We start from the raw sequence: 26,110 nt of genomic DNA, 5'->3' as shown, positions 1-26,110 counted from the left end.
AAATTTAAACGCAGAATGAAATATTACGAAATTACCGAGGGCCGAAAGTTCCTGAAAACTTCTATAATGTTTATTTTAATGGGGGTGAAAAACTAAGAGAAAATTTATGGTGATTTTTAATTTCAAATATCTAATAAAGTAATCTTTCCCCTCGGTAAATAACCCTCCTAACCCTCGGTAATAAAGTAATCTTTCATTCTGCGTTTAAATTTTTCAACAATACTTATTAGTTTTCTCATTAAAAATTTTTACAGGGGTCAAAATTTTGCATTTTGTTCCTTTTCCCTTAAATAAATTACATACTTCTGGTTGTGTTTTGGTTTTATTTTCATATCATCTAATTATAATTAATACTTTGATTCTTTGTGTTTCCGTTAATAGGGACTTAGGCTATCTTAAAACTTAAGCTTTCTGTTAATAGGCTTTCCATTATTTACTTATTTCGAGGAAAAACTGGTCCTTTAAATAAGATGCAAAAAACTGCAACTGGAATTACTTACTACTTTTCTAAATACACACACCGGCAAAATTAGCCGAACACCTTAAAAATGGGACATGTTTGATGTCTCGAATTTCCTAAAACTGTTGTCCGATTTGAGTGATTCTTTTAGTATATTATAGCCTTGTTAGTTAAGAATATCCGGGTAATAATATTGTTGCTAGACAGGTAAATGTCATTTTATACCGGGTGTTACAATCATACTGTGTTTTTTTCCTAAAGTTTGGAACACCCTGTGGAATATTCTAGCATATATAAAATATTACAATTAAAACACGATTGTAGACTTAGGTTTTCTTAACATTTTCTTTTTTGATTCATTTGCTTATGTTGGAAAATAACAAATATATGTGCTTTAACGTCTAGCCATGTTTTTGATCAATAAATCCTCATAGTAGGGGAGTATGCTAAATTTGCTAAAGTATGCTAAATTTGCAGTTATTCGAGCGTTATGGGGACCTATTGGACTGTGAAGAGTGAATGATAAAATCAATAAAAGTTAAGTTAAGTTTTCCATAACGTGTGAGACTCTCCATTTTTTAATTTAATTTTCCATTTCCACCAATCGTTTTTTCCGATTATAGCGCCATCTATGCAAAATTTAAAAAACGTTGCGAATAAAAGTTGCTTATTTTTACGTCAAGGATCAAAATATGCAATAAAAATTGGGGGCTCCTATTTAAAATTTTAAAGTAACCCCCACCCCACCTCCGTGGGGGGTCGTGTTTGGTGCCATTCGGTAGATTTTTGAAAAATATTGAATAGGTGTATTTTGCAGTTTTACGATCTGATGTTTATTTCGCGGAATATCGCAGGGTTCGTATTTAAAATTTTTAATTTACCCCAACCCCTCTCCGTGGGGTGTGACGAGCCCCCACGGAGGTGGGGTGGGGGATTTAATTTAAAATCTTAAATAGAAGCCCCCAATTTTTATTGCAGATTTGGATTCTTTACGTAAAAATAAGCAACTTTTTTTTGACACATTTTTTCGAATCATGGATAGGTACTCAGCGCTATAATCAGAGAAAAATGATTGTTTCAAATGGAAAATTAAATTAAAAGATGAAAAGACCCCCACTTTATGAAAAACTCAACTTAACCTTTTTCTGATTTTAGCACATACTCTTCACAATCCAATAGGTCCCCATAACGCTCGAGTAACTGCAAATTTAGTATACTTTCCTCCCCTACTATGAGGATTTATTGATGAAAAACATGGATAGTTGTTAACGCACATAACTTTTTTATTATCTCACATAAGTAAATGAATCAAAAAGGAAAATGTTAAAAAAGCCTAAGTGTACAGTCGAGTTTTAATTTTAATATTTTACATGTACTAGAATATTCCACAGGGTGTTCCAAACGTTAAGAAAAAAAACACAGTATGATTGTAACACCCGGTATAAAATGACATTTACCTGTATAGCAACAATATTATTACAAAAATATTCTTAAATAATAAGGTTATAACATACTAAAATAATCACTCAAATCGGACCAGTGGTTTAGTAAATTCGAGACATCAAACAGGTCCCATTTTTAAGGTGTTCGGCTAATTTTGCCGGTGTGTGTAGTTTTATTTTAAATCGTTTAGATTATGTTAAAAGTTAACTCACAGAAAAACATAATCTCGAACTTTATTCAATCTTTCATCTCATCTGATTCACTTTATTTGAGATTTAAAGTGTTATACGTGAACGTAGAGATTCACAATAATAAACTTTCTAATATCACAGTTTATTTTCTGACATATATAGATATACTGGCATATTATATTATAGAGTGTTTCGCCGGTACATATACGTGTACGTTGCTACATCTTGTCGTTGTTTCTTTTTGAAACGGCCAGAAAATTTCAACGTACGTCATGTTGGCTTCGTAGAGCTTCCGAGTGTTTGTGAAATAAATAAGCAACTAAAAGGGAAACGTCGTGAAATGCGAGATATGTAGTCAATATAAAACGCTTGCCGTTAATAAACGTCAAGGCAGTTTGTCAATACGACGAAGAAAAATGTGGCGCAATAAATTGTACAATAAAATAGCAAACAATGAAGCGCGTTTTGTAGCTAATGGCAATTATAACAACAACATTGTAAAAAATACATATTATGACAACAACATACCTTCAGAAATCTAGAAATGAAATAATTATTGATTGAGCACACGATATGCTGATATGCTGTATAGAAGGAAGGTACACTGTACTGGCTGGATATTGGACAAACATCAATGTTCAATACATGAATTAAAGCAGAAAGTTTAATTCAAAAGTATTCCAGTATAAGGTGGAGAAGGGTAAGAAAAAAATGGATTATACAGGGTGTTTGGTAAAGAATGGGCCATAGCTTAACGTTGTATTCCTGAGGTTAAAATAGGTCGATTTAAGCTAACTTACCTTAGTACAAAAGTTTATAATAACCGAAATACAGGGTGTCAAAGTTAAAGTTTTATTTTATTAATTTTTTAATATTTCCTGATAGGCATGGGACAACAACACGAAATTTGGTAAGTGGTGCGGGTATTTTACATCCTACTAAATTATGTTAAAAAAACATTTCTGGCTACTACCAGAGGCGTACGACGGGGGAACGTGAGTGGTTGACCCTTCCCAAATTCTACGCCACTGGCTTAATTTCTATTTTAGTGCAATTTTTTGATTCTCCAATACTTTCTATGTAAATAACATACTCTTCATTCGTAACGATAAAGCCATTAGTTTTCGAGATATTTGAAGCTAAAAACGAAGGAGCATAATACATTAATCAAAATAAGTGTGCCTTTTCAGTTTTAACTTCAAATATCTCGAAAACTAATGACTTTATCTTTACGACTGAAGAGTATATTATTCGCATAGAAAGTATTGGAGAACCTAAAAATTATGCTAAAATAGCAGTTTTATCAGTGACGTAAAATTTGGGAAGGGTCAATCATTCACTTTCCCCTGTCTTACGTCTGTGGTAGTAGCCAGAAACGATTATTTAACATAATTTAGTAGGGTGTACAGTGCCTACACTTTCTGCCAAGTATGACACGAATATGTCAAATTATCTTAAGTAATATTTTTTTTAATAAATTATTCTTTATTTAAAACTTTAAGAACTATGTGTGCCCGGTACTATAAAACTATTTGACTTATCATTATGATACTTGGCAGAAAGTGTAGGTACTGTACACCCTACTAAATTATGTTAAATAATCGTTTCTGGTTAATACCAGAGGCGTAAAACAGGGGAAAGTGAATGGTTAACCCTTCCCAAATTCTACACCACTGATGGAACTGCTATTTTAGCATAATTTTTAGATTCTCAACAACTTTTTATACAAATAATATACTCTTCATTCGTAACGATAAAGTCATTAGTTTTCGAGATATTTGAAGTTAACAATGAAAAGGCACACTTATTTTGATTTATGTATTATGCTCCTTCGTTTTTAGCTTCAAATATCTCGAAAACTAATGGCTTTATCGTTACGAATGAAGAGTATGTTATTTACATAGAAAGTATTGGAGAATCAAAAATTGCACTAAAATAGAAATTAAGCCAGTGGCGTAGAATTTGGGAAGGGTCAACCATTCACGTTCCCCCGTCGTACGCCTCTAGTAGTAACCAGAAATGTTTGTTTAACATAATTTATTAGGGTGTATAGTACCAGCACCACTTACCAAATTTCGTGTTGTTGTCCCATGCCTGTCAGGAAATATTTAAAAATAAATAAAATAAAAGTTTAACTGTGACACCCTGTATTTCGGTTATTATCAACGTTTGTACTAAGGTAAGTTAGCTTGAATCGACTTATTTTAATCTCAGGAATCTAAGGTTTAGCTATGGCCCATTCTTTACCAAACACCCTGTACTGGGTCGGCCCGACAAGTACTTAGCCGAAAAAAGAAAAACGAAAATTTTGAAAAACTGGTCATTTATTGCTGAAGGTAGTCTCGTTTTATCTCGATACACTTGATACACTCGATACATTTCTTTAACCCATCTGAAATTACGTTTTCTCGAGGTCTGCAAAATGGGCTTCCATGGAGGCGTTCGACTTAAATGTGTGCCGGCGAGTAACTTTCTTAAGTTTGGAAACAAAAAGAAGTCGAACCTGGGTCAAACCTGGAAAGTGCGGTGAATGGAATAGAAGTTTGTAGTCCAATTTGACAAGTTTGGCCATGACGACGGTGGAGGTGTTAGACAGTCCGTTGTCATGGTGGAAGAGAATTTTTTTTCTTCCCCAATTTAGGGCTGTTTTTTCGGCAATTCGGCGTCGAATCGAACCGATAATGCGGCATAGTAAAGCCTTGTGACCGTTTTGCCCTTTTCCAGGAGGTTGATATACAGGGTGTCCCGAAAAGATTGATCATAATTTATACCGCAGATTCTGGGGTCAAAAATAGGTTGATTGAACCTCACTTACCTATATACAATAGTGCACACAAAAAAAGTTACAGTCCGTTGAAGTTGCAAAATGAAAATCGATTTTTTTTCATATAAGTATCGAAAACTCTTAGAGATTTATTATTGAAAATGGACATGTGGCATTCTTATGGCAGCAACATCATAAAAAAGGTTAAAGTGACAATTGTTCACCCCATAAAATTTGTATGGGGGTTTTGTTCCTTTAAACCCCCCCCCCCCCCACCCCATACTTTTGTGTACGTTCCAATTAAATTATTTTATTGTGGCACCATTAGTTAAACACAATGTTTTTGAAACTTTTTTGCCTCTTAGTACTTTTTCGATAAGCCAGTTTGAATATAGTCTAGTTTGCCGACATATTTTGAATATTTATCGAATCCACCACATATCTGTATATGGTTAAGTACGATTATAGAGACCTGTTAATAATCTGAAAATTCATTTATAATTTACATTTTTAGGTATGTTTTAAAAAAGAAGCCACATCTCGATAAAAGGTGACTTGTCAAAAAAAGACTAGGATGTAAAAAGTTTTAAAAACTCTGTGTTTAACTAATAGTATCACGATAATAGTTTAATTGGAACGCACACAAACATTTGGGGGGTTTAAAGGAACAAAACCCCCATAAAATTTTTATGTAAATATATTAAAAAAGCAGCCGCATCTCGATAAAAACTGGCTTATCGAAAAAATACTAAGAAGTCAAAAAGTTTTAAAAATGTTGTGTCTAACTAATACTACCACAACAATAAATTAATTGGAACGTACACAAAAGTTTGGGGGAGTTTAAGGGAACAAAACCCCCATAAAGTTTTTATGGGGTGCACAAACTTCACTATAATTTTGTTTTAAGATGATCCTGCCATAAGAATGATACATGTTTATTTTAAATAAAAAAAAATTTAATACTTTTCGAGATATTGAAAAAAATCCATTTTCATTTTGTAACTTTAAAGAGCCGTAACTTTTTTTATTAGCACATTTGTACTAAGGTAAGTTAGGTTTAATCGAACTATTTTTGACCCCAGAATGTGTGGTATAATTTATGACCAATCTTTTCGGAACACCCTATATATCACATCTTGTTCATCCCAGAAAACGGTGGTTATCACCTTTTCGGCCGATAGAACAGTCTTTGCCTTCTTTGAGCACGTTCGCGAGGTGACGTCCACTGTATTAACTGTTCCTTGGTCTCTGGTCAGTTCCGGGGATCCATGTTTCGTTGACGCTTACGAAACAACGTAAAAACTCCGTCAGATTACGCTTAAATAGCTTCAGATACTGCTCTGAAGTGGTGTTATGGTTGCGCTTGTTGGTCTGACTGAGAAAACGCGGCATCCACCGCGCCACAGCTTTCTCATCCCCTCAATCTCATGCAGGATATGACCCACGTGACCTTTTTAGATGCCTACTGTCTTACCTATCTCGAGAACCTTCAACCGGTGATCTATCAATACGAGATCGTGAATTTATTTCACATTATCCTCCGTGGTAGCCGTTTTCGGGACACCTGGGTGTGACTTATCAAAAACCGACATGCGATGATGTTGAAACTTGTTAAACCAATTTTTGTCGGTCGTCATCGAAGGAGAAGAGTCAGCGTACATAGCTTTCACGCGATCTTTGGTTTCACTGTCCGATTTCCCTTCCAAAGGCAATAATCGAATCACCGACAGATATTGCTCTTTTTTCATTTTTCTAAAATCCCTAGACACTTCTACTTCCACACGCGGTCAAAACAAAACTACAAGTCTGATTTGGCTGAGATTTTGACATTGGCCATCTACAAAAATGTATTATACGATACTATTTTTCTCTAAAGATAGTTGCGCCTTAGGGCGGAGAGGCTAAGTACTTATTGGCCCATCCACGTACCCCATAATTTATTTTTTCATATTATATCTAGGTATTAGATTAAAAAAAATGGTAGATATTAAGGAAATTGGTTTAAAATTTTAGAGAAACTTTTAAATGATCTAAAAACGACGTTTAGAGCAAAGTAATATTTAAACGATGGGAATCATAATTTCGGGATATTGGAAAGCAAAAAAAAATATTAAAAATAAGTTATAAATCACAAAAAAAAGAAACCACGAGAGAAATTTTTCTTCGATTTAAAATACAGTCATCATCACCACCATTCAGCCAATCGCGTACACTGCTGGACATAGGCTCCCCCAGTCACTTCCAATATTCTTTACACTGGGCCGCTTGTTGTCAGTCATCATTTTTGGAGTTGTATTACGAAGTTCCGATCTAATTAAAGTTTCTTAAATTTTGTGGTCGGCCGACGATTCAGATCATCATTGAATTCTTAAAATTGAATTAAATGGGAAATAAATTACTTCCTAATTTTGACTATTTTTTTTTTATTTTTAGCTAATGCCTCGACAACTAATGGCCATTGGCATGGTAGGTACGGTGAATTTTTGCAGTTAGGTACCTAGTGTCATGTGTAGTGTGTGTGTTGAGTAAGTGTCTTGTTACTTTGCAAAGTCGACGTCATTGTCTTTGCAAAGAGACGCTAATTGTATCCGAACGTCTGCGGTCCCTCCGGTGAGTACCGATCCCAGGACAGAAACTATTTTCATTTATTAATTTATAGTCTTAACTACTTTTATGTATGTTGTTCAATATTGGCTTGATCTTATGGATCTTTAGCATCTTTTACAACCAGACATTGTTCTAACTCTGGTTTTTATTTGTAGCATTTAGTGACTTGTAACCGTTGACCTGAAGATGCTCTGCATACTTTAGAGAGCGAAACCGGTCGTCGCAAGTTACAATAAAGGATTGAGAGTACGTCGGTTTTTTTACTTCATTCATAATGAACTCTCACATGCAACCCATTCAACATTATAATTATTAGGTATTATTTATCAGATTTTCATTTGTACATATCTCAATTTTGAAAAAGAAAGTACCGCTCATAGATAGCGAGTAAACTCTTAAAGCAATATTTTTAAACGACATAGTGGCTTCATAGAAACAGAACTTTCCATAGAAATAAAATATGTAGGATATTTCTCCGCAGAATGAATAAAACAAAAAGAACATCTACGACACTGAAGTATGTATTATGAAATACATTTAATTTGAGAAGGAAATATGCCGATATCAAACCGTTTTTCAAAGATAATAGCGGTAGAAAATTCAAAGATAAACGTGGAGCTTGAATTAAATCTTTTTGAGAAAGATTTTGCCTTTTAAAGCAGCATAGAGAAAAATTCTTATAAAAAGGTAAACATTTCGTCCAATTATATTTTTATTCGTTTAAAGCACATATTCAGGATACAAAAACAATATTATTTTAGTACTACAGATATTATTATGTTCTGAGATATTAATTCCACGTTAATTCCAAAAGTTGAATTTTATTGACGTATGAGAATAATTTTGGCAAAGCCAAATATTTTTGTATGGGGTAGGTAACAAATCTTTTGAAAGTCTTCTTTCTTCGAAACGTGACACACAACCAAACATGTTTCTTCCAACAGCATATCTATCATCTAAACAAGCCCAAACAAGTCTAAACTTGAGAATACCTAAACACGTTGTTAGTAGTAAACCATGACCTGTAACATTGGGTGCGTTCGGACGACCACAGCGGCTGGACAGCTGAGCCAGCAGTAGCTGTCAGACGTCACCGCTAGAAGTCAGCCGCTGAGAGATTTACTAAGCTTTCCCTATCACGGCTGGATTCAACCACTCAGCCGATTTCTGCTGACAGTCAGCCGCTATGGTCGTCCGAACGCACCCATTATTCGGCGCGCCTAGCAAGATAAGAACAAGTTCTTCTGATTTTTATATCGCTTCCGGTTAAAAAGTTGTAACCGGAAGTGCCACATTATAGTCGTAGAAATACTGCTTCTGATATATCAATCGGTGCGTATTTAAAAGTCGAGCTCGAAAATTGAGTTCCATTTGTCATGACATTTCCGGTTAAAAAGTTATGATCGGAAGTTTCATAAAAATGACTTAAAAGTACTGAAATCGTATATCAATTGACCCCAAGTTACACGAAGAGTTCAAATATCGACTTCCAGTTGTACTTCCGGACACGTTGCGAGAGATCTAGGACTTATGAAGTCCGATTGCTTGTTTTTAACTACTGTTTAAAATTATTAAATGTTTTTTTTTTGTGTGAAGTTGATGGCCTTGGCTCAGCCAATTAGCCAGACAATTTATTTTAAAAACAAACAATTTTTTTTCAATCAGAGGAATTTTTTCTGTATTTTTAACTCTAAATATATGTACATAACAAACTAATATACTCTACTTTTTAAAAAAATACACTGTTTTGGATGTAAATATTATTTTTTTTTTGTATTTATTTTCTTTTGTATTTTTTCATTCTTTTTCTTAATTGTTTTTTAACTACGCTAAGACGTAAACCCGATTCAACATTTCGGAGGTTTACATCTTCTTAGTTTTTTTTCTTTTTTCTCTTTGTTTTGTTTTTTTTTCTCTTTTTTTTGTTCTTTTTTTTCAATTATAATATACAATAATTTCTTAAATCTACAGGGTTAAAAAATTAACAACAAAACAAACATGTTTGTTTTTTTTTAACAAACATGCCTGTTTTGTTTTAACTAAATTACTTAAATACAAGGTTAATTATATTGCTACAATTTATATTTACAGTTTTTGATATGTTCGTTAATTGTTTTTAATGTATTAATATCTTCAGAAAAAATCAAATTGTTTAGGTAGACGGGAAGTGGAATTTTTAAAATATTAAGATTATCATAAAATAATGTTTATATTTACTAATTGATGGGAACATTCGAGGAGAATATGTAGATCACCTTCTTTTCCACACTCACAGTTAGGTGACTCTGTGATACCCAAACTGAACATATGAAGGGGGGGTATAGCGTGATTACATCTCAATGTATTTATAACTCTTAAGAAATGGCGATTTGATACAGAATGAAACTGTCTTTTAATGGGAATTTCAGGCTGCCTTTGTTTGTAATTACTTCCAGTTCTCGTGTTTCGATAATACGTTTGCCAGTTTTCTCTTTGATGTCGTTTACTAATAATATCAATATCCGAAATGGGTAATAAGTTCAAGGGAGGTTCTTCGCCTATTTCTAGGGCGGATTTGGCTAGCCTGTCTACTATTTCGTTACCCCTAATGCCCGAGTGTCCCTTTATCTATGATAAAATGATGTTTTTCCTAAATTTGCAATTTTATTATAAATTGTCTAAATTTCCAGTTTTATATGACTTAGTTGTTGGGACTTATGTACGTAAGTTAGTCTGTCAACGACACTCTTACTGTCTGTAAATATTATGCAGCTATAGGGTTCGTTACTATAGATGTGTCTTAAAGCAAAAAGTATCGCTATCATTTCAGCAGTGTATATCGATATTCACATGGCAATTTGAATAATTTTTTAAATCCACTTTGAATATTTATTATTGCACATCCTACCTTGTTTTGTACTTTGGATCCATTTGTATAGTAAAACTGATAATGTGGCCATTTATGAAGTATAAATGAGTGAAAAACGGCTGGGTTTAAATTAATATCCATAAAAAAGTATTAATTTGTTTTGAGAAAAGATCTTCTAATACATGGGAATACATAGGTGAAACTTGATTTTCATAAGTATAGAAAGTACTTCGGTATTGAGATATTTTCTAGTTACTATCTACAATTTAAATGTTAGTTTACTATCTAATGTGTTATTAAAATTACTAACTCGTCATTCTTTTACAGGTTATTCCCTTCTAGCATGGCCAGAAGGATTGCCTTACTTAGAACTAAACTGTAGCCTGGGACTTACTGGAGCTGCATTTCTTCTACTGCCAATTTTTATAGGGGTAGCTATTCTTAAGGTAAGTACCAATTTGTAAGTGTAAAAATATGCATGAATGTTGTACGATGTACAAAGAAAATAAGTAAATAGACTATAAGTAAACTTAATTTAAAGCAAGTGAAATAAAACAGAGAATATCATACATACATTTATAGGTCTGGATCCCGCGTATGAAAAAAAAGTTGATTTTTTATAAGCTGAAAATTTGTTAATAGCTTAAGGGTGTCTAGCCGGATAAACTTTGATATATGGGAACACTATAACAGGGGCAGTTTTAATTGTGGAACAGGTAAAAAATTTGGAACGGTCAGACCACGAAAACGTCACATGTATTTTGTCTGGCAGAACTTCCAATTGATTTGTTACCCTTTCATTAAACTCTCATGCAGAAATCAGACTGCTATTTATCACCTGTCATAATTCCTGTCATTTGACATATTCTACATGTTCCACTCATTAAAACGCCCATTTAGTGATAAATAGCAGTTTGATTTTTGCATGAGAGTTTAATCTCTGTTCGGAGAGTTTAAGTCTGTTCTGTCGGACAAAATACATGTGCCGTTTTCGTGGTCTAACCGTTCCAAATTTTTAACCTGTTCCACAATTAAAACTTCCCCTGTTCCAGTGTTCCCATATATCAAAGTTTGTCCGACTAGACACCCTTAAGCTATCAACAATTTTTCAGCTTGCTATTAATCAACTTTTTTTCATACGCGGGATCCAGACCTATTAATTCTAAATCATAAAAACCTTAAAAATTTAAATAGACGGGACCAAAATATGAAAACAAATATTTATTCACATATAATCAAGAAAATGTTTCAAAAGTTGATTATATAAGCGACAATAATACAAAACAGTCAAATTCTTAGAACGGAGACAATATGTTGACCGTCGCAGATCGTGAATAAATTACTTATCAGGCATAAAATAACCCAGTAATGAATAGGATTTAAAATACATTAGTGACAATATAGTGATTATCATAAGAAATGACGGCATAAATAATTGTTGTTGTTGTGGTTATTTAAGTAGTAAGAATATCCATACATATAATACTACATTGGTCCGTTCACTGACGGTAAAATATTGGAAAACCTATAAATTTTAGATTGACATGAAATTTGGCATACACATAGGTAACATGTCAAAGAAGAAAAGTGATATTGTGCCGATGTGTGCTTTTGCCATGGAGCGAGTTTCACCCCTTCTCGGGGGTGAAAAAATAAGTCGGAAATGGATAAACCGACTAATTCTAAGCAACTTTTGTTCTATAGCATTTTTTCAGTAAGTTAATACTTTTCGAGTTATGTGCGAGTAAATATGTTTTTCTCTTAACAAAAAAAAAACACGTTTTTAGACGGTTTTTTGCAAATAACTCAAAAAGTAGGTAGGTACTTTATCGGAAAACCATTCTTAGCAAAAATATATCATATTTTTATATTTTATATATATAGCCTATAAAAGGTGAAAAAATTAAGAAGAGTTATAACTAATGAAAAATAGGTTTATACTGGCCAATTTATAAATCTAATATATCAACGTGAAATAACCAAAAAATAAAGCACTTTTCGGGGAAAACTCGTTACTTTTTCTGGGAAAAAGTTTTTTTAAAGGGTTTAAAAAAATATTTATTTCTATTTTCTAAAAAATTTCTAGTATTAAAAGTAAGGTAGTTAGGCCCAAAATAAAGTTTGTCCTTTTTTTTGATAAAAAAATGGTGAAAATCACTCCCTAATTAGCATCCCAAATGAAATTAATCGTTACCATTTCACAAAGTTGCTTTACTCGTGTGTGTATTATTTATATGATCTGTAAGTTTCATAAGTTCAAAGTGCTTATTTTTGAAGGGGCTGTAGTTGAAACGGCTTGAATTCGTCAATAATCACGAATATGTGCAAATTTTGAACGGCCATATCTTAACCAATTTTTGCTTTAGAGAAAAGCAGAAAATCCAAAACATTCATAAAAGCAAAACCTACATTTTTTACTATTGATTTTTGGTGTCACTGATAAATTTTAAGATATTTTTAAAAAACTAATTAAAATTTAAAAAAATTACTTTAAAACCCAATTTTTTCAAAAATATATCCTTTGAACCGATGAACCGATGAACCGATGAACCGACAAATAATACAAAAGTAAAGTTACTTGTGAAGCGGTAGCGATTAATTCGATTTAAGATAATAATTAGGGAGAATCTTCCCGAGTGTTCTTGACCAAAAAAAAGGGACCAACTTTATTTTCAGCGTAACTGCTTACTTTTGATGCTAGAAACTTTAACAATTTAAAAAGTTGTAATGAGTTTTCCCCAAAAGGTGCATCATCTTTTGGTTATTTCACGTTGATATATTCTCTTTGAAATTTTGACGGATATGAACCTCTTTTTCATTAGCTACAACTTTGCTTCTACTAGGTCTAGAGAATTCATATATGCACCATTTTTGTCATTTTCTTGGAAGCTATATTTTTGCTAAAAATGTTTGTGTCGATAAAATACTTACTTTTTGAGTTATTTGAAAAAAAAACCGCCTAAAATCGTGTTTTTTTGTTGAAAATGAACATAATTACTCGCAAATAACTCGAAAAGTACTAACTTTGTGAAAAAATTATATAGAACAAAAGTTGCTTAGAATTAGTCAGTTTATCCATTTCCTTTTTTGGGCGTATATTTTTTCACCCTCGAGAAGTGGTGAAACTCACCTCCAGGGCAAAAGCACACATCGGCACAATATCACATTTCTTCTTTGACATGTTACCTATGTCTATGCTAGATTTCATGTAAATCCAAGCATTTCTTTAAGATCTGGAACAAAAACCGTGATTCAATGTATGTACTACATTTAATTGGTTGTAAAATGAATTAAATTTGTGTGTTTGTGTGGTGTGTAAAACTATCACTCCTTCTTTATTTTCGAGATCGAACCTTTCATCTTTAAACATTTAATTCACTCTTTCTATCTTCCTTTTATCCAAAGAAGTGATAATCGGTTTGCGGTCTCTATTAACGATGCTATGTGTATGCTGTTTGTATTGATCCGCTACTTTTTTTATGCATATTAAACGCATCATGTTTCCCTATAACTCTTCGATTTCAAAACATCTATTTTCGAAGTATGTTTCTTATCCATCTCGTATTTTAGCCCTTATCTACTTATCAATATTCGCTATATAAATATTTTAAAATGGATATACCTATTGATTTTTTCTGTTCGTATTTTTGGGTAATCTTTCATTTTATAAAAATCTCATGATTGAATAACTTTACTTTCAGCCTTTTTTGGTGTTTGCGTTTTACCAAATCTCTAACGTACTTTGAAACTCCCATGTGAACATCCACATGTGCAGGCACGAAACGAACAAAATCTGCTGATAGCATTCCACACATGTCGTAAATTATTCAAAATAGAAAAGCGAGTTGTTTACCGTTCCTCTGCTAACTTTTCGATGCGGGTTGTTTTTCTTTTTTCATTTAGTCCAGGTTGTATCGTCGCCTCCGTTAGGCAGGCGTAGGTATTCTTTGGTTCATTTTGAGCAAAAAAGGTATCTTCTGATTTTTCTCTAAAATTGATTGTTGTCGAGTTATACGCGATTTAAAATTTGAAAAATGCACAATTGGCTAATTTCAAGGCTTAATCTCTGTTAAAAATAATTATTATGAAAGTCAGAAAGTGATCAAATTAAAGTTTAAAGCCCCCTCTATAAGATTATGAAGAAATTTTTGTCATTGTTGTATTACTAAGCTGTTATTTTTAATTATTAATAATGAGGGCTAAGAGCGTGTTAGACGGCCGTCAATGGTGAGTGCGAACGAGATGCACCATTCTGGCCGTCCAAAGGTGGTACATCTAACTTGCACTCACCTTGACGGCCGCCTTAATACACGCTTATGGCTTATTGTTGATAATTAAAAATAACATCTTAGTAATAAAATAATGACGAAAATTTCTTCAGGATCTGGTAGAGGAAGCTTTAAATTTTGATTTGGTCAGTTTCTTACTTTCATAATATTAGTGTAGGAAACAGAGGTTGAACTTCGCAAAATCGACACAAGTCCGGTTTTATTTTTTTTCTGGTATATTAAGGGGTGCTAATTATAAGACTAACTTTTTCATAAAAACTTTCGCCCCGGGACCCTCGTTTTTATCCCTTGAATGGGGGTTATTTGTGGTTTTTGCGAAACGTAGCCCTTTCTGTACGCTTTTCAAAAAATTTTCTTAATAGTAAAATGAACAGGAATATATATTTGCTACTATTTATTTCTCGGCAGCATATGTCTATCGCCCACCGTTTAGCGGGGGTGGAGCCCCAAAGATGACATGTTTTTAAAAAAGATGTTTTTAAAAAAAATATTTTTCCCTATCTGTAATGAAAGTTAAGAAAAAACCCTGGGGAGATTAATCACAAATAAGTGGCTGATTTTTGGTATAGATTTCATTAAAGGACACTTTTTTAGCACCATTTTTAAATTACAGGGTGTTACATTTTAAAAAACCCCTTTTTATACTATCTTAACCGCCTATGCTAGAGTAAAAAACTTTCAGCGATTATCCATGTACTAGTGTTATTTATAAATTTGTATAATGCACCCCCATTTTTTCCGGAATCACCCAAAAAAAGGAGAATTAATAAAGAAAGTGATTTTCTTGGAATCCTTCACACACCATGCCCTTTATTAAAATGCTTCATATATCATTTTGTGCACGTTCTTATTACCCATGCACGGACACCAAAAGCGATTTCTTAATGCAACCCCTGTAGCCAAAAAAAAATAAAGGGGGGTTAAATTTTTTTTTTTGCTTTTTGACCCATAAGGACATATACTCGATCAATAGGGTTTTTCATAAATATATATGATTATTGCAACATCCCTGCGGAAACTACCCCTATCCCTGAAAATAAACTGCAGAAACTACCCCTATCCCTTGGAGAGCATATTTTGACGATTTTCTCATTACCTATGCATTTTTCTAAAACAATACATACAGAATTAAAGACCACTATTGTCTCTACAAATAAGGTCCTATGCGTATTTTTCGTATAAGCAACCGTTACGGCACAGTGGTGCCGTAAACCTCAGAAATGCTTTGGTGTACTCAAGTTTTTGTTTTTTTTTGTCACCTATTAATTTTATAGATAACGTACTTATGGAAAATAAAAGAACACACTGTTTGCTACACATTATGACCTATGCATATTTTATTTTCTTTGCACCCTAAAGCCACAGTGGTGAACCAAAATCAATTTTTGATTATTTTCTTTATTAATTCTCCTTTTTTTTGGGTGGTTCCGGGGAAAATATGGGGGTGCATTATACAAATTTGTAAATAACACTAGTACATGGATAATCGCTGAAAGTTTTTTTACTCTAGCATAGGCGGTTCAGATGGTATAAAAAGGGGTTTTTTTAAAATGTAACACCCTCTAATTAAAAACTTTACAATTGCTCTTAAATGAAACCTATACCAAAAAATCAGCCACTTATTTGTGATTATCTGCCGCAGGGTTTCTTCTTAATTTTCATTACAGTTAGGGAAAAATAATTTTTTTAAAACATCTTTTTGAAAAATTTGTCAACTTTGGGGCGCCACCCCCGCTAAACGGTGGATGATAGGGATATGCTGTCGGGAGATAAATAGTAGGAAATATAGTCTTCTTCATTTTGCCATAAAGTAAATTTTTTGCAAAACGTACAGGAAGGGCTACGTTTCGCAAAAACCACAAATTAATCCCTTTAAAGCGATGAAAAGGGGGTTCCGGGGCGAAATTTTTTAAGAAAAAGTTGGTCTCATAATAAGCACCCCTTGATATACTAGAAAAAAAAAATAAAACCGGACTTGTGTCCATTTTGCGAGGTTCGACCTCTGTTTCCTACACTAATATGTAATTATTTTTAACCGAGTAGTTATTAAGCATTGAAAATGGCTATTTTCGCGTTTTTCAAATTATAAATCGCATATAACAGACAATTAATTTTAGAGAAAAATCACAACAGACATTTTTTGCTCAGAATAACTCAGAGAATCTAATAAAAATGTACGAAGTGAAATGATTATTTTTGTGAATTTGTTTAAAAAAATTGTTTAAACAATTTTTCGACCACGATACCGCCTGGCACTCTGTGGATTTGTTATAAGGACCCCTTTTTCAGTAATTTTTTTGCAAAAAAATTGAATCGGAATAATTTACCTAACGGGGGCGACGATGCAGCATAGACTATGGTGTGTGTGTGTGTGTGTGGATTCATCAGTAGGTTTTTCTTTTACAATGCGGCGCTAGTTTGATTCATCGACTGATTTCGAGTCGCATTGGAAACCTATCTGGCAATGGCATCTGTGTGTAATGGGATTGTGATAATTATCTTTCTGATTTTTTAATATTACCTTCTTTCTTGTTTTCATTAATGTTCAGTTTATTACAAATTTTTGCTAGACAGATACATATTTTATTATTATTTTTTAACTCGTATTTTCTTTTTGACAGAACTTTTGTGGTTAGTATACAGAGTTAACCAAAAGGTTGGAAACGCCTAATTATCTCTTAAATGGATAGTCCGAATTTAGCCCGATCAAGGAACACAAAATTTTACGAAAACCTCCAAAAAAATAAAGAAAGGATGAAAATTTAGGAATAGGTAGCTGAAATTGTCTATTATTGTATAAGAAAAAGTTTACAATTCTACATCCCCTCCATTTTACAAAAATTGGAAAATACGGGGTGAAAAAAATACGTTCAAAATAAGTCCGGAATTGGATATAATGACTAATGCTAAGCAACTTTTGTTCTATAGAGTTTTTTTACAAAGTCAATACTTTTCGAGTTAATTGCTAGTGAATATGTTCATTTTTAACAAAAATAAACATGTTTTTACACAATTTTTCGGAGATAACTCAAAAAGTAAGTATTTTAGCAAAAAAAATATTATATAAAGATATAGTAAAATTATAGCTTATAAAAAATTGAAAAAAATGGTGTATGCGTGAGGTCTGTACACCCAGTAGAAGCAGAGTTGCAGCTAATGAAAAGTAGGTTCTTCTTCGTCAAATTCCAAATCAGATATTTCAATGTGAAATAATCAAAAAACGGAGCACTTTTCTGGGAAAATTCATTACAACTTTTTTAAAGTATTTAAAAAAATGTTTATTTTTGCGTTAAAAAAAACTTCTAATATTGAAAGTAAGTGATTTACGCTCAAAATATTGTTGGCCCCTTTTATTTTTTGGTAAAAAAATGGCGAAAATCACCCCCTAATTAGCTTCTCAAATAAAATTAATCGTTACCGCTTCACAAGTTACTTTATGTAGGTATTATTTATATTATCTATAAGTTTCATTGGTAAATTGTCAATTGGTAAATTGGTCAATTGTCATTGGTAAATTAATGTCAAATCGTTTAAAATATATTTTTCCATTTATATCTTATTCATATACATAATTTTATACATTTGAAGGGGGTGTAACGCTAATTCGCGTCTGCAGGTAATACTGCACGTGCACCCTGGGCAAACTAAAGAACTAGCACAAGAGGCGCCAGACAATCTTTCCAAAGATCTCCTGGCAGAAGTGTATCGCAGTTTTTTTAGAATAATTAAAGATGACACAGTCAATGAATGGACTTTCTAAGGAACAAATTACAAAAGAAATTGGACCCCAAGTGGTTATTTGTGAGTACCTATATGTTCAAACAAATGAACCCATCAGCAGAATGCAGTAGGCTTTGGTTGCAATACTAAAAAAACAAGTAAAAAACAAGAACATACCAACAAGAGTGAAATAAAAAAAAGTTGAAGACAAACCATTGAATATCTCCAAACAGAATTCATATTGCAAGACACACACAACTTAAACAAAAATTAAATTTTAATTTAATTAAACGAATTAATGTAATGATTATTATTGAATTTAAAAATTTTCATAATGGATTTTAATTTAATTCAAATTTAATTTTTTTAACAATCACACCTACAAACTACATAAACAAGTTAACACAAAAATAACACAAAAACAGTCAGAATTTGATACTCAAGTAACATCATTTCAAACAAAGCTTTTCAACCACAATAGATACACGTAACCCAAAACATTAGGTTATACAATCTTCCTAAAATTATTTAGATTTTCTTTCTTTTTGAGAACGATTTCCGAAGTGGAAATGGAAACGTCAAAACATTAGTTAATCAAAAAATGTAATTTTGATTACATCAATAATTGTGGTTAAATCTGATATAAACATCAATTAATCATGCCACAAGAAAACACTTTCAGAATTTTTTAATCTTAATACGTAGTTGTTTTTTTACTGTATTGATATTATCTTCTTTTTATAATTGTTCACTTTATTGCAAACGGGCGGCGTAGCTCAGGCGGTAGTATGCTTGGCTCGAGTGCTGGTAGGCCGGAGTTCAAATCCCACCGCCGCGCCGCCGCGCCGGCAAAAACAACTAGACATTTTTAAATGTCTATAGGCCCCAGGTCGACTCAGCCTGAATAAAATGAGTAAATACCTTGAGTAAAACCAGGGGTAATAATAGGCGGTTGAAGCGTAGCACTGGCCCTGTTACCTTCCTTGTATACCGTAGGCCCTAGATATAGCAGACTACCCTGCTATACTCCCAAAGCCGCGTTAGCGGTATAAAACGGGAGACTATTATATATTATTAATTTTACATCATACTTAAAGATGCCACAAGAAAACACTTTCAGAACCTTGCATTTACAGAGATATCTCTGAACAAGGATTTTTTAATCTTAATAGTTATTTTTTGTATTGATATTATCTTCTTTTTATTTATGTTCCCTTTATTGCAAATTTTTTCTAGTTACCTATTTTATTATTATTTTTTCAGCTCGTATTTGCATATTTACAAAAATGACATGCGGTTAGTATAGTACATACATACTGAGCCAAGTCTGTACACGCCTAATTATATCTTAAATGGTTGTTTCTAATTGTACAAAAACCGGAATGCATCTATTCTGCAATCTGGAAATTTCAAATTTGACGCTTGCAATGTTCTCAGAATTACCATTTTTCTAATATCAATACTCACTTTGATTTTTTAAATACAACATTCTACATATTGGAAATATGTAGATAATTGGAATCTTTACTTTCAATACGAGTTCAGCCATATATGTAACAGTTGGTATTTTATCTAGTCATGCAGATCTTAAAAAATAAAACTTCTCAGTAGAAAATAGTATTGAAATCATTCAGTAAATATAGAATGCTGTGATTTTAACATTAGTTCATAAAATTAACAATAGATTGACGTTTATTGACACGTTTTGTAGAATAGAATATAGAATAGAAATATGCTTTATTGTCATGGAAAATTGTACAACTTTATCGACAAAGCTTATAAACAGTCAAGAAAACAAAACAATAATAATTCAATTTACTCAAATTACATAAAATTGTCAATATAATTAAAAAATAATAGTAATAATAATAATGATGTAGTACATGAAACAATCAATTGCAAAATTTAAAAATTTCAATAATTTGCAAATTGCATAGTCTACCTAGTAACTAATACGCAGAGTCAGGCAAATATGCAAGAGTGAATATGCATATGCATTTGCATATTTTTGTATTTTCTTTTGAATTTTGCATATACTGATATATTTAAAAATAAAGTGCATATAACAGGTTTTCAAAACGAATTTATTTGTTGATTCATAATTCAAGGTTCAAATACCTTCGTACCTGACATATCCAAAATATGTAATATTATTATCTTAATCCCTTAACAATTTCTAAATAGGTAGCTAAAAATAGAAAGTAAAAATTCCCAAGAATTAGCCTATTGCTTTGTATTGGCCTTTTCCTTTTATTAACTTAGGTACCTAAGGAAAATTTCAATGTATAGTTTATACCTATATTAAACTTGAGCAGTTACTTTTGGAGTGTACAAAGTGAAATAGCTATTTGTATAACAAGGGAGGAAAGTGCTACTTTTCCTCCCGAGAATGAAGTTTACTGCCCGACGCGTAGCGGAGGGCAGTAATCATTCAAGGGAGGAAAAGGCACTTTACTCCCATGTTATACATATGGTTTTTCCACCTTCCTCAAATAACAAGTCATTTTTTCATTTTTACTTAATTTATTTATGTAACTAACCAACAAAATTTATTAGAACTAAAACTAACAAGTACGTACAATATAACTGTCAACTGTCAAATATAAGTCAAATTAATAATGTAAACATTGTTAAATCAAAATACCAATTTACTGTTTTTTACCATTCTGCAAAATACAGAGTGTTTTATAAATAAACGTTAAAATGTATAGAAACTTACGTAACAGAAAATAGATATTGTACAGGGCGTCAATAAGTTACATTTCATGAATGAAATACCATGACGTCACTTTTACTTTTCCTCCCTAGGGAGGAAAAGTACAACTTTGCTCCCTACAATCAGGTCCGGAAAAGTATACTTTCGGTAGAGGTAGGTGGAAAAAGTTTTATCCAGTGTAGTTAAAATGTTGAAAAAAGCGAATGTGTGAAGGAATACTTTTCCGGACATGATTGTAGGGAGCAAAGTCGTACTTTTCCTCCCTAGGGAGTAAAAGTAGAAGTGACGTCATGGTATGTCATTGATGAAATTACTTATTGACGCCCTATACAATGTTTTATTATCTATTAAGGGAAAGTGGGGGAAAGGTGCGCGGTGGGTAATCGTGCGCTGCATTGTATTTCAAATTCCGTGGAAGATTTTACGAACTCGACCAGTCCTACACATTTCAACCGATCTCATGAACGGTTTACGCCATTATCTTCAGTCGACCATTGTACGTGGACTAAGTCAGATCCGATTATTGAAAATTGCAAGAATTCTTCTAGTCTTTCTGCTCCAAAAAATAGGACGGTAAGTCCTTAGGCTTTATTCAATTGCTTTGGACTTATTATTAATTTAAATCATGTTGTTTAACGTGTATTTTGGTGCATCTGTTGGTTGATATGGTTCAGTAGTTTTCCGTTTGTGATGATGATTAGTATTTAGGGCACAAAGGGGTAATAGTGCGCAGGAGTGCGCACGATTACCCCACAAACAATGAAATGGTAAATATAAAAATTACTATTTTTATTGCCAGATGCCACGAACCAGACATAGAAAAGAAAAAAAAAAGGCAAACAAAAAAAGAAGACTGCAGAAAGAGCTAACACCTGAGTCGTCTGATGTAAGAGACGGTTATTTGTCACATGTTATCTATGAAGACGAATTAGATGATGTTGAATGAAGCTTCATTCTACCACCATTAGAAAAACCAGCTGCACGTAACGAGACATGCTCTATTTGTGGGGAAAGAGGGACAAAAAGGATTATGATATACATGTGTGTTATGCAGGGCCGGCGATAACGGGCCTGCAAGGGATGCATTGCAGGCGGGCGCCACTGTTGGGGGGCGCCAGAATGAACTTTTTAGAATACCCTAAATCTGTGTTTGTTAATTTTGCATATCACACATGTAAAATATACAAAAATATGCAATGCCGCATAGAATTCTTACCATGTAGTAAATAATATAATTTATTGGTCAAAGATATTATTCTTCAACTAACAACTTAGAATGAGAATGCTTTGTTTATTTTCTTCAAATTTCTTGCAAGTTGTTAGTTTTGTATTATACCAGCAGTTATGTTATGAGAGGAAATGAATGATTTCTAGTAAAATAAACAAGATCGTGATACTGGTTTCTTGCCGCCTGTCTAATTTAAGTATTAGGTATGTACCTATTAAGCGGTATCAAGTATTAATCCCATAAAAATATAATATTTAAAATAAACATTTTACAAATAATTTAGTTTAGAGCTCTTAAGATTTAGTATTATTTCATGTAATTATAATACAGAATAGTTTGTCAGTTCCACTCTGCTGTTAAAGAATCTAGTGTTGCATTCAATTAATATAAAATTTTATTAAGTACTCAGTAATATTATTAAATTACGGTTTCACATTACTGCAGAAGCATAATTTTGAGGTTTTAAAGTTATTATTTTTATTTAGTTAAATCAAAATGGATTCAAAAAAATTATCTGGGGCACATATCTAAAAAGAAGAAATGACAAAGAGAAAACAATCTTAGTTTTCTTAGCCAATTTCTTAAAAAAGTTAAAGGTTAAGGTGAAGTTGTTTTGTCAGATGATGGGTCCAATAAAACTGTAACCGTAGAACTGTAATTTTATTTACCGGGGACATTTCCGGATAGTGGGACACCGACTTAAGTCGGTGCCTCGCTGCCCGGAATACACATTTTTAGGACAAAAATCCAAAATCAAATCATTAATAGGGAGAAAAGCTCGTCTAGGTACTTCTAAAATCAGGGGTTTAACCACATCAAGTAATATTGAGGATGTCCCATTACCCAGGGCATCCAAGGTAACGTTCAGTACAAAGCCTCCTCATTCGTTATGTACTGCGATAGAAAGGGGAGGTGGTATAACTTGGTGGCCAGATACATACCACTCCCGGTTATGCAGTGTGACCGGTTTGATCTTCGGGCATGTGGGTCTCACTAATCCATTAGAACACACATAATGTCTCCGAGGCTGGGGTTGTACGAGTATCTGTGTGTATGTATGTGTGAGGGAGGGGGCGCCTGTGCTAGTTTTGCAGGCGGGCACCTTATACCCTAGCGCCGGCACTGGTGTTATGTGCCTCGGGGAATCACGCAGAATGTACAGCTGTAAATACCCCAGAAAATTATAAATGAAACTTTTGTTTACGTTAAAAATATGACATTTATGTATACCATACAATTCTTATTTCTTCATAATATTTTTATACTTTTGAAAGAAGTGTTTTTATTACATTAATTTTAAATTAATGTTTTTTTCTAACATTAATTTAGTGCGCACCATTTCCCAACCTGTGCGCATGATTACCCTCATGGGTGGGGAATCGTGCGCAAATGCACTTCTTTTCTTTTTTTAATATTATGCTTTTGCACTTTGTATTTCTCTAAAACTTATTTTATATATGCAAAGGAGAATAGTTAGGGCTTACTCTAACGTACTGGATGTTATGATAGATTGAAATAATTTACAACAGAATCGATTTCTGCTTAAGTGCGCACCATTCCCCCACTTTCCCTTACGTAAGTATCTATACATTTTAACGTTTATTTATAGAACACCCTGTATTTTGCAGAATGGAAAAAACAGTAATTTGTTATTTTGATTTAGCAATGTTTACATTAATAATTTGACTTGTATTTGGCAGTTGGCAGTTCTGCTGTACCTACCTGTTAGTTTTAGTTTTCTAATAAATTGTGTTAGTAAGTTACATAAATAAATTATTTAAAAATGAAAAATGACTTGTTATTTGGGGAGGATGGAAAAATCATATGTATAAAATGGGAGTAAAGTGCCTTTTCCTCCCTTGAATGATTACTGCCCTTCGCTACGCGTCGGGCTGTAAACTTCATTCTCGGGAGGAAAAGTAGCACTTTCTTTCCTTGTTATACAAATAGCTATTGTTGTAAAAAGAATTTTATAAAAGATTCCTGGAACACATCTGTGTACCTTCAAATGGTGTGTAATTTTATCTACTCTCAACTCCTGCAGTTTTAGTATGGTTTAGTCTTTGAGCTATGTTGACGGAAAGTTTTCTTGTGGTATCACGTACTGTATGTTAGTGTCTACGTTTCTATAGTTAAAAGTAGTCCAGTGTATTCTTTCGCTATTAGTGTGGCAACTTCATCCAGTTGTTCTATCTAATTGCTATCAACATTATTTTATTATATTTTAGTTACCAATACTAAAGTGTTTTTGTAATTCTGTTTATAAAGGATTTTGTAAGAACCTCCACCATTTTTTTAATATCGTGCATGCTTTCATAATTTTCCTGAAAAAATAAAGTTTATTTTATCTGAAGCAATATTTAATTCTAAAGCAGTGTGAAGAATCATTCCGTAGTTGATATAAAAAAACAAATACATTGATGTAAGACAAATTCACATTGAAAACAAAGGAGAATAGACAACAGTTATGAAACATCCACGTCAGTAGTTAAGGGTTATATCACATTTTATTAATTGTATACGAGGTATGTAAAAATATTAATTTCGCTCAAGAGTAAAGTAACTTATAGTTCAGAATATTTCAATTAGAATGATGTAATTGCATATTGAAACATAGTTTTTAATTATCAACAACTTTTTTTAATAACCTCGTATAATATTGTTAAAGTGTAAAAAATTAATAAAATAAAAGTTTCCCATATGTGTCCAACTTACAAGTAGGTACGTTGTATATATGAACTACTTAAATTCCAATGTACTTGCAAACCTTTTTTAAGAGATTACAGTATTCTCTTTTATTCTCTTATATTATGCATTTAAATTCTGTTATTTTTCTCTAAGCGGATTTTTAAATTTTGTAGCTAACAGAAACTTCTAAAGTGCATACTTTAAAAACTTATCTAGCGCACTCATTCCAAAAGTTCTGGCGAGAATTGCAATTGGCAACTATAAAAGTTACTGAGTTTTCTGCGACCTACATTTGTCTCTAAATGCTGAATTTTAGTCCAATATTTACAACTGTTGTGTTTATTTTAGATTTATTTAAAAGTTTCGAATTTGCGTTCGTGTTTAAAACTCAAAATTTCGGATTATTAATTCACTGCAAAACTTGTGTCTGGATTAAATTTATTATTTAGGTTAGAATTTATGCTACGTTTGGTGTTTCAGTTATTAAAATTCTCATACGCTACTACAGTTTGTTTTAAATATTAGTTTTATGCTTCTGATGATTTTATTAAAAACTCAAATTGTTTTTATATTTATTTATTAAGCTCAACACAGGCCTTGTAGGCCTAGGGCTATAATGTTTACATTTCTGATAAGATTTTATTTTAGTCTTATAAATTTTATTTAATTACACTTCAGTATTTTTATACACTCCTTTACCACCTCCCTCCATCTCCTTCTGTCCAATGCTAATTCTTTCCATCTCTTAACCCGCCATTACACGCGCTATGAGGGAATCCCTCACCATATTTGTTTATAACCAATGAAATTGTGTAAACTAATACGATAACCTTAAGCACCCAGGAATGCCTTTAGCATGGTTCATGAGAGGGTATGAAAAAGTTATAGAATATTTCAGGCGGTCAGTGTGCTGTGTGATAGTTGAAAGAAGAGACATGCCTCTTCAAGTGAGGGAATTCCTCACCGCGCGTGCAATCACAGTGAAATCACGTTTCTATTATCTCAAAGAAACTTTTAGGTTTTTATTTAATATTTAGGTAGGTTTAATTAAAATATTATTGTTTGGATTAGGTTAGGAACAGTGGCACACCGAGGGGAGGTTTGGGGGTTAAAATCCCACCCAGAGCATATAGAAATATATATAAAAGAAAGTAGG

At 32.7% G+C, this 26,110-nt stretch overlaps 1 protein-coding gene across 1 annotated transcript in view; it reads left to right on the top strand.

The window, feature by feature from the left end:
- The window catches only part of LOC114331856 (protein tincar), an 841,442-nt gene that overhangs the window by 390,233 nt on the left and 425,099 nt on the right, over window positions 1–26,110 (top strand). The window contains exon 3 of the mRNA XM_050642976.1: window positions 10,641–10,759. Coding sequence (XP_050498933.1) covers window positions 10,641–10,759 — 119 coding nt within the window. The remainder of the gene's footprint in view (window positions 1–10,640; window positions 10,760–26,110) is intronic.

The sequence above is a fragment of the Diabrotica virgifera genome, chromosome 2 (assembly GCF_917563875.1).
Source record: "Diabrotica virgifera virgifera chromosome 2, PGI_DIABVI_V3a".
In the NCBI taxonomy this organism is placed as follows: domain Eukaryota; kingdom Metazoa; phylum Arthropoda; class Insecta; order Coleoptera; family Chrysomelidae; genus Diabrotica; species Diabrotica virgifera.
This window is presented reverse-complemented; position numbering and strand designations above follow the sequence as displayed.